The sequence below is a fragment of the Henckelia pumila genome, chromosome 3 (assembly GCF_033568475.1).
Source record: "Henckelia pumila isolate YLH828 chromosome 3, ASM3356847v2, whole genome shotgun sequence".
NCBI classification, from domain to species: domain Eukaryota; kingdom Viridiplantae; phylum Streptophyta; class Magnoliopsida; order Lamiales; family Gesneriaceae; genus Henckelia; species Henckelia pumila.
The window spans coordinates 65,245,488-65,255,868 of NC_133122.1; the positions used below are offsets into that span (position 1 = coordinate 65,245,488).

Genomic DNA, 10,381 nt, shown 5'->3' on the forward strand with positions numbered 1-10,381 from the left:
TAAATTTTATAAGCAATATTCCACTGCATATCAGAGAAGACAAAAACAGTAGGTACCACATGCTGATTTAAGCAAAACGTTATTGAGATTTGAAACCACAAGAAACGAGAAAAAAAATTCAAAAACAGTATATAACCACCATTTGAATTTAAAATATGAAATAAAATACCAAAACAAAAAACAAATTGCTCTAACATCATCCCTTGGACACTTCTATGCAATATGTTCATCAATGATCCATCATCCCTTGAACACTTCTTCATCTGTGCTGCCATCGCTCATAGGATGAGTATGTACAGCTGATCTGGTAAACAACACGTTACAAAACTTAATTAATTTAATTTGTTCTTTTTTAAAAAAATTATAAAAACAAACAAAAATTAATCGACGCATACCCGTCATTTAAAATTGGACAATTGCGTTTGTCGTGTAACACACCACGACGTCCACATCCATGACATACCCTAGCATTTGAGGTTGACTTCTCTTTTGATGATTTTAATCTCTTTCCACATCCTTTTGCTCTCACTTCAGAAGGATCGATAATTCTAAGGGCCCCATCCATCGTTTTCTGTCTTTGACTTCCATTGGTGAATGTTTTACTATTGTTCATATCTTTAATTTTTTTGTGGATAAGATCGAATTGTTCATTCAAGAAATTTGCCCCCTCATCAGTCAAAGATGCATCATCAACTAATATTGATGCTTTGTGAGATAACCTCGAGTGTCTTGACATCAAAGACCTTTGTAGATCATTGCTGATATTTTCTTCACACATAACATATGTTGCTCCAACCTTTGCCTCTCTTGTCCATCGTTTGAGTATATATTTATCAGGTAACTGAGACACTTGGTTGATACGAAAAAAAACTAACATATGTCTGCATGGAATGCCCTCGAAATCAAATTTCTTACAGCTACATGATATATAGTCACTTTGTTTGTCATGCATGAGCACTCTTGGTTTGGAGAAAGAACTACTTTGAAAATTCATAACATTGTAGACCACTGACTCAACTCCTGTAGAGACTTGTTGCACATTATAACCATCACTCTCAATCATTTCACTTTGGAACTCAACCCATTTTTTTTTTGTGTACACCTTAACCATTTGAGTTTCCATTGGCCATTTTGTCTTAATCTTGGGATGCTCATTAATATCAATATGGTCAGCAACTAACTCATTGTGTCTTTGATGTTTGAGTGCCCTATTGAAACGGATAATAAAATCCATCAATGAGTTTTTTTTTGAAACATGCCTCTTGAAAAATGAATGGGAACTCTCAGATCTCTGGCTACTTGACATTCCAGCTGAAAATACATGGTTAAAATAAGTTGGCACCCACTTATGTCGTATTTCATACATCAATGACAACCAATCATTTTTCTCCAATTTTGTTCGCTTGATAACCTCTTCCCAGGATTTCTCAAATTCAGCAGGTGTTGTAGAATTTGTAATGACATTCTTTATGCTTTGATAATGGTCACGAAAACTCACGGGGTCTATTTTATCTGGGAATTTGTTTAGTATGTGCCACAGACAATATCGATGCACCGTTTGAGGGAAAACTTGTGCGATGGCTTTCGTCATTGCAGGATCCTGGTCAGTAATGATCACATTTGGTGCACCTCTAGGCATAGCTTCAATGAACTTGTTGAGCAACCAAACAAAAGATTCGGTTTTTTCGTCACTTAAAAAGCCGCAACCAAAAACAATTGTTTGATGATGATGATTAACTCCTACAAATGGCGCAAAAATCATCCCATATTTGTTGGTGTTGTACGTCGTGTCAAACACAACTACATCACCAAACACATTGTATGCACACCTTGATACAGGATCCGCCCAAAAACACCTACGAAATCTGTTATCTGAATTAGTCTCAAAATCAAAGAAAAAAGTTGAGTTTCTCTCTTTCTCCAATGCAAAAAACTCAGTCAGTGTTACGGCATCGATGCCCTTTTGTTCATCCCTTAGTTCTTTCTCATAGTTTCTAATATCTCTTTCCGTACAACCTACATGCTCTGGCCCTCCATACTCTATCTCCAATAACCGCATTTGTTGACAAGTTGGCACATTGGCTTCTGAAAATTGTTGAGTCAATGCTTTCTTTGCTACTGAAACATTACGATGTGAGCGTAGCAAATGCACCTTTGAAGGAGTCGAGAGCGGATGATTGTGACTTTCCTTGAAGTTACTGACCAACCAATTATTTCCAGTTTGTTCCTTAACTATTGAAATTCTTGACTCACAGCCAGTTCTAATTTCACCACGATCTCTTTTCCTTTTCACTTTATCAAAATATTCTTGTTCATTCGCCCGGATTTCATCTCTATGGCCTTCTTTAGAGCATACAAATCGTTTCCAAACAACTTCATTTGACATCTTATTTTTCTTGCTAGTGCTTATTCTAGCGCTAAATCCGGCTTCTCGTGCATATTGGTTATAGAACAAGAATGCCTCCTCTATTGAAGCGAATTTCATCCCAATTTTGGGTTTTCGATCATCTAAAACTGGGGGAATGTATAGCTGATCATCACCGTTATTTTCTTCCATCGCAGGCAAAAATATGTAACTATACAAGATGAATGAAGATTGCAATTGTTAGGTGTTCTGTCATGAAGTTTTCAGCTTTTGCAAAGAGTAAAGAAAATTTTTAAATCATAAACAGAACATGTAAATCACAAACAATCACAAGTTTTTGCAACCACATAAATTTAGGACCGAATTTTTTTGTTAATTTTGTGTGAGGGAATTAGCTTTTTCTTTTTTTAAAAAAAAATAAAAATAAAAATTCCTAATATTACTTAATCTGAAGTACAAAATATCATATCATGTTCCACCACCACCACCAAGACATAGAAAGGCTTCCTGCTTTGACCAAAATAGCAAAATTTAACATTCAATTTGCCATCGTCACTTGTATACACGCATAAACTTTAGTTTTTTGGCAAAATATTATAAAATTTAAACGTTTTTTTTATAAAAAAAAAACAATATCATATTTTACACAATTTCAATAGCCCGAATTGCCAAACACAAGAAACAAGAAAAAAATTTCATATAGGAGAAGCTATAAAATTGAATTATAAAATTACCCAAAGAGGCGGGAGCGGCAGGGACGGTGTCTGCGACTGCGACGGCGATGGCTAGCGGCCACTTAAAATTTGAGGAGATGAATTTTTGTAGAGACGAGTAAAGGGTTTCAGAATCTGAAATCGTGAGACGAGTGAGAGAATATGCGGTGGGGGTTGGCGGCAGCGGCAACGATCGTCTAAAATTTTTTGGAGAAATATTTCAAGAGAGACGAAAGAGAATCTGGACGCAGAGAGAGAAGAGTTCACGCCGCTTTCTCCATATTAATATATTATATTATTTAATAAAAAAAAATGACATGGCTGCCACATAGATTGGGTGCACATAAGTGCTCACTAATTATTTCTCACAATATCAAATCTCTATATATATATATATATATATATATATATATATATATATATATTATGGATGAAGCTATCAAAAAACTTGGTAAATATTTTCCATCTGTTTCTAAAAAAGTTCTGAGAATGATTTATGAAGGCAGATGTGAAAGATTGAGAATGCTTATGCAAAAAGGAATCCCGAAGGATATTCGTCTTATAATTGAAGCCAAGGTTCGATTAGGTGGTGAAGTTTCAAAATTCTTACTTGTTCGAAATATGTCTGGACTAGAAAAAAGTACCTATGCGAAGAAAAGAAGGGTTATATGTTTGTCATAATTGTGCCAGATGGACTTGTAATAGACAATGCAGATCTTTGGGATATGTTTCCACAAATAGAGAAGATAAAATTGATTTCATTAAGAATGGGCTGAGTAAAGAGTCATTAGATGATATCTCATTGACTCTTGAGACGCATTCTAGTGGAGGTGTTCAAGGTCAACTTCTCCATTTATGGAAACTATTCCAAGCGCAGCGTCATGGTAATGGTCTTGGGAATCTGACTAAAAAAGACCCTATTTGCCAATTTATAAGAAAATTGGATGGTAAGCCAACCCTCGACTCATAAATATTGAAGGAACACTGTGAGCCACAATCGCATCACTGTTTATACGCATGCATGTTATTATTATATATTATTGTTTTTTACTATTTTCATCATTTTGTTCACATCTGTATTCCTATTTCTGTCTTATTCATTGTTTTCCTTATAAAATCACTCAACTCTCTCTATATTTTTGAAAAGAAAAAAAAATGACAGGATCTTCTTCACAAAAATTGAAAAATATTTGTGTCTTTTGTGGTTCTAATACTGGAAAGAATGAAATATTTATTGATGCAGCAATTAATCTTGAAAAAAAGTTACCAGAGAGAAAAATTCACTTGGTTTACGGAGGAGGCAATATTGGGTTAATGGGATCTATTTCAACAGCAGCCCATCTTGGAGGTAGTCAGGTTTTGGGTATTATTCCTACAGCTTTAGCTGAAGGAAATATTACAGGTGTTACGGTTGGGGAAGAGTTGAAAGTTTCATCAATGTACGAGAGAATAACTAAAATGATAGAAAATTTTGATGCTTTATTGCCTTACCTGGTGGTTTTGGTACTTTAGAAGAAATTTTTCATGTTGTTTCTTGGGCACAACTTAATATCCATAATAAACCTGTTGGATTTTTGAATATCAATAACTATTATGATGGTTTGTTGACTTTTCTTGATGTAGCCGTGGAACAAAATTTTATTTCAGAAAATTCACGAAGGATGCTCATCTCTGCTTCGAATGAAGACCAATTAATTGATGATCTCCAAGCTTTTGTTCATCAACCTGATTCGGCTATAACAAAGATTAATTGGTCTCAACCAACCAGTAAGAAAAGAAAACTGGATCATTGATTCAACATGTCACGAAATGGTTTGTGTTTGTTCCTCATCTTCAATAAATTCCAGGTGATATCTCTTTCATCATGTACTCTTTATTTTTTTTCATATTCAGGTTTGGGGGAGGGTTTATTTAAAAAAAAAATTAAAATTTAAAAAAAAATATTTCTATAATAATATATATTTTTCCTTTTTCAATGGCAGAGTAAGGAGTTAAAAACTCCTGACACGCATTAGTTTTTATTTATCATATTATCACAATAGATTAGATTTTAATATTCCGTATATATTTAAATTGCAAACTACTAAGAAAATGAAGTCTTTTTGTATAGATTTTTATTTATTCTTCTTTTTATCAATTTAATAGAAAATATGTAATTGATGGGATATAAGTTATAAATAATATATAATTGTGTGTTTCAAATAACATATTTTCTAAAACTTTTATGAGTATATAATTAAAGTGATATTGATTGAATGAATAATAACATGTATAATTGAGGAAATTAATTTGTAAAAGTGCAATATTTACTCACATAAATTTTGTGAGTGAGAGGTGAGAATTGAGAAAATAACTTATAAGCTTTTATTGATTATTAAAAAATGGTTGATTACTAGATTAAACCCATTTAAAAAAAAAATTATTGTGCATATGAAAATTGGCTGCAAAGATTTTTTGAAGTTTGATTGTAAAGATGTAGAGTATTAATATCTCTACTATAATTATCAATGTAATAGATTTACATCATAAAAAATAAACAAATAAATAAACTTTGAAAAAAAAAATATGTTACATTTTCAAAGTTTATTGAAGGTATTTGGTTATGTAAAAACAATTTTGCAGCCAAGCAAAAAAGAGAAAAATAGAAAAAAGAAAAAAAATAAAAATAAAAACAAAATAAAAACAAAATGGGTTTATTCTTTGTAAATTATCCTATCTTATTTTCAATATTAGGTTATTTGATTGTCTGCTTTACATATTAACCATTTTCAATGAGTGTATAATTTTATTCCAACTCCATGAGTGAAAACTAGTTATATATATATAAAAAAAAATATCATAACCCGAGAGAATATGGAGTTGAGACTTTTACATTAAAATTTCTGAAGATATACATGTTATGAAAAGGATTTCTATTATCATTTTGATTATATTATTCTCAAAGTTTTTAGAAAATATTTATATAAAAAATTATATATATTTAATATTTTGATATTGTGTGAAATATATATGTATACCCCATCCAATTATATATTAATATATTAGTTGATATCAAGATTTATAAATAACATATGATCTTCTTACAAGTATGTTTTAAAATTTCAAAGTTTGCAAATTTGAATATATATATATTAAGGAATAAAAATCTAACTTGTAATTTTATGAAATTTTATTACTAAGGAACTAGTAATTAGCCGGTTTGGGGGTGTGATGAAACTTAAAATTTGTAATTATTTATATGTTAAAAAGTGTGTTTTAAAAAATTTAAGTTTAATTAAAATTATGAAGTTGTATTATTTTAGTGTTATGTGTTTATATTTAAATGTTTTACTAAAATGTTGTATTTTACGGTTTGCGCAGGTTTGGTAAAAATAAAATTACTCAAGCTACAGAGGTCATAATGAAGTAATCTCAAAACCTGTAGAATCACAAAAGAGGCATCTTCAACTTTGTAGAAGACAAGAAATTCCAAAAACTTCATTAAGATGATCAAAATAATCAAACATCAAAATGGAGACAGAATAATCAAACATCAAAGATTAAACCCATTTAAAAAAAGTTTGAGTGTGCAAGTTTCTCAAGTTCAAGTATGAAATTTTTTTTATCTTTATTCTTGAGTTTCATGTTCATGGAAAGTTAAATCTTTTTATGTCAAGGTAAAAAGGTTTCATTTTAAGCCACAAGTCATTCAACTTTTACCAAATTTTCATGGCTTAGATTCTGAAAATCCATATTTGCATTTAAGAGAATTTGAGGAGGTTTGCAACACTTATAATGATCAAAATTGTAGCATGGATACTGTTCGATTAAAGCTTTTCCCTTTTTTCTTAAAAGATAAAGCTAAAACATGGTTGCAAAATTTGAGATCAAGTTCAATAAGATCATGGGAAGAAATGCAACAAATATTTCTAAAAAAGTTTTTTCCTTCCCATAGAACAAACTGTAACGCCCAGAAATTCGGCACGTAAATCCGCATGCATAACTAGGGGATTTAATAATTTTAAAATAATGTGAAAATGTGTTAAATTAATTTTATATGTTATTATATGAACTATGTGATTTATTGGCATGTTTTAAATATTGGTTCGGCATTTAAATCGGTATGATGTGATTTATGAATTAATCTTAGAAAATTTATTTTATGATCGCGTAGGCGGGACCGTGGACGGACGAGATACCAAAATATTTAGCCAAAAATATTTTATGAGTTTTATGAGCCTTAAAATAATATTTTAAGGTATTTTGTCAAGAAAATTTTAGTATTTAATTATATATTTATTTAAGGGTTTATTTTTAGCCAAAATTAGCCTCTTTATTGACTTTTATTAATTTTTAAAATTAACCTATTTAATAATTTCGAGATTTGGAGTTATCTTATCAGATTATTATTATTATTAGAGAGTTTTAATTATATTTTTCTATGGTATATTATCTATATTAATTAGTTAATATTTATTATACAAAAATTTATTTAAAAACCTAATCCTACCCCTTTAAAAAAAAAAAATAAAACCTACGCCAAAACTTACCTAGCCGCCTTCTCCACCTCTTCTCTTCCCCATCTCCACGCTCCTCATCAGATTCCTAGGCCACCATAACCGACCTTTGAAGTTTTATCAAGTTTTGGTTCGTCGTTCGTCGTCCGGTAACCGAATACGCGTCGGAATCAACATTTTTAATCAAATATTCATCAAGGCACGTTTCGATTCCCTTCTTGCTCACCGTTTAAATCGTAGTACACTGATTTTTATCTGATTGATATGTTGATTCATGTATATTGTGCTTGAATGAAAAATCTTACAAGATCATGCATGGGTTTCACGTTTTCTGCATGAGTTTCACGTTTCACTCGTTTTTGATTCATGGACAAATCGAAGCTGCTGGTGTATGTATTGGGTCGTCCTAGGGTCCCATAGGGTCAGTAGATGTGGGTGGAAAGAGTCTGAACGGGCCGGACTCGGGATTGAGAGCCGCTGGTACGGGAGCCGTGCGTGCAGGATGGTAAGGGGAAGAAGGGGTTCGGTCTCTTCTTGCAGGGTCTGGGCTCGAGCCAGGATTAGTCCATGGGTTGCACCTAGACCCTGGGGTGGTCCAGGTGTCGGAGCTCCGGCATGGGGTGGCCGGAGCTGGTCAGAAAAGGGAAGGGTGGTGGATGCGCAGTCTGCGCATCCAAACAGGGAAGGAGGGGTTCGGGTTGCTCAGTTAAGGGGGCTGGCTGGACCAGGGCCTGGTCTGGTCGGTCCGGCAGGACCCTGGGGAGGTCCTGCCGGCGGAGCTCCGGCCAGGGTGGCCGGAGCAGGGCTGTAGCAAGGAGGTAAGGAGAGCCTGCCGTGAGGTTAGGAGGGAGATGGGGAGAAATCGTACAGGGTGGGTTTTGGGTTTAGGCGGGCCGGGCCGGGCCGGGTTTTGGGTCCGGTTCGGGTCTAAAATGATGGGTCAAATAATTTTAGTCCGGGTCTAGATTTTTATTATTTAGGCTCGAGTGTTTTTATTTTAATTAAATGAGAGATTAATTAACAATTAATGGGTTTGGGCTTGATTAATTAATTAATTGGACTAGTTTAATGGGATTAAATAATTATGAAAGAGAGCCCACTAATTTGTCATGGACCGTGTGATCCATGAGAATTATTGGGCCAAGTGGAGTCGGGTTAAGTAATTTCATCGGTCTAATTTATAATTAATGGGTAAACAATGCTTTTATTAATTAAATTTAAGTTAATTAGTTAATGGGCTTAAATTATATTTTAAGTGAGCCCATTAGTTTCTCTTGGGCTTGAGGGCCCAAGAAGCTTAATGGGTCAGGTCAGGTTGGGCTTTTGGATTTTTGAGTTTAAGTCTAGCGGTCAGCAGCTCGAACAAGTTCTTGGAAAAAAAATAAATGTCCGTAAATATATATTTAATTCATGCATGCATTTTTATTAGATATATAAGTATTATTTTTAAGAAAAATAAATTAAATATATATTTACGGGCGAATTTCATGAAAATAAAGAAATATATGAGAATTTTTTTTATGTTCATGCATCATTAAGAATTTTTATGATAAGTTTAATTGCATGTTAAGAAAAATATATTTTTATGGAAGTTGAAGTGAAGGTGGAAAGTGATGTGGTTGGAGGCCGGGATACCTGGGCCCGGTGACCTTCCTAATGATGTATAAGTATGATGAGCTTATGGATCCAGCTGAGAGGGCTGGTGAAGTGGCAGCACAGAGGTGGAAACCCCACCGCCGCGTACGTTGGTTTATAGATTGATCAATCGATTAGTATGATGCCACCGACATGGATACGACCTGTTGAGAACTAGGAAAAATATGATAAGTTAAATTATGATATTTATGATGATACATGTTATAGTATGATGATTAAATAGTATGATTGTATTTCATGTTTATATTCATAATATTTTAAGAGCATGCACGTATAATTACTATTCACGTATTTTATATGATGTGTGCTTGTGTGTGGTTTCATTTTGTTAAATAAGGATAGAACGTGCTGAGCCTCTAGGCTCACTAGATTTAAATGGTGCAGGTGAGCAGAATAATAATGAAGTTAATGTGTTCCCGACTGGCGGCGAGGGCGTATGAGTATCCAGGCGGCTAGTACCCGTGACCATCGCTCAATTATGAATTTTATGTTGAAACTAGAACATTTATTTCCGCATATGTTTTACTATTAGATTTTTTTAGTATTTATTTTATAAGCTTGCATGGATTTTTGTTAAGGAAACATTATTTAGGAATTTTATTATGACAATCTTATGGATTATTATTTAGTAATTAATGTTAGGTATTTATTTGCATGCACGTACTTTCGTTATTATTTATGTTTAATGTGTAAATTTATATTAAATTAAGTAAAGTTATTTTTAAGTACAATATATATATGTATGGGCATATATATATTTATATTTATTATTTTATAGTTAGAGAGTTATTTTAAAAAAAAAATATTTCACTAGAAGTTCTAGGATGTTTCACAAACTCTTTTAAAAGACAAATTACAATTTTTTCTCAAAAACAAGGGGAAACATTTTATCAATGTTGGGATAGATATAAAGAGTTACTTAATACATGCCCACATCATGGTTTTGAAATATGGAGGATAGTTTCTCACTTTTATGAGGTTTAATACCTAAAGATAGGCAAATGATAGAATTCATGTGTAATGAAACTTTTGAAGATAAAAACCCAAATGAAGCTATAGAATATTTGGAGTCATTAGCAGAAAATGCTCAAAATTGGAATAATATAGGCTAGGCTCAATTGAACCACCAAGTAAAACCAATAATTCAACAA

General features: G+C 32.7%; 1 protein-coding gene and 1 non-coding gene across 2 annotated transcripts; both read right to left on the reverse strand.

Moving 5' to 3' along the window:
• Positions 1-240: 240 nt before the first annotated feature.
• Positions 241-2,557, reverse strand: LOC140888916 (protein FAR1-RELATED SEQUENCE 5-like). The gene is made up of 2 exons (XM_073296616.1): positions 396-2,557; positions 241-304 (listed from the first exon to the last, which is right to left on the reverse strand). Exons 1-2 carry the CDS (start codon positions 2,555-2,557, stop codon positions 241-243), a joined length of 2,226 nt encoding a protein of 741 aa, XP_073152717.1.
• Positions 2,558-10,063: 7,506 nt separating this feature from the next.
• Positions 10,064-10,174, reverse strand: LOC140894031 (small nucleolar RNA R71). The gene has a single exon (XR_012153585.1). It is a non-coding gene; the product is annotated as a small nucleolar RNA R71 (small nucleolar RNA).
• Between the last annotated feature and the right edge of the window lie 207 nt (positions 10,175-10,381).

What these genes read in the sequence shown, in the direction of transcription:
- LOC140888916 (XM_073296616.1), bottom strand. Translation starts at nt 2,557, where the DNA reads ATGGAAGAAAATAACGGTGATGATCAGCTATACATTCCCCCAGTTTTA. An exon ending in TGTCCAATTTTAAATGACGG is followed by an intron (nt 305 to 395) that starts GTATGCGTCGAT and finishes GTTGTTTACCAG; the next exon opens with ATCAGCTGTACATACTCATC.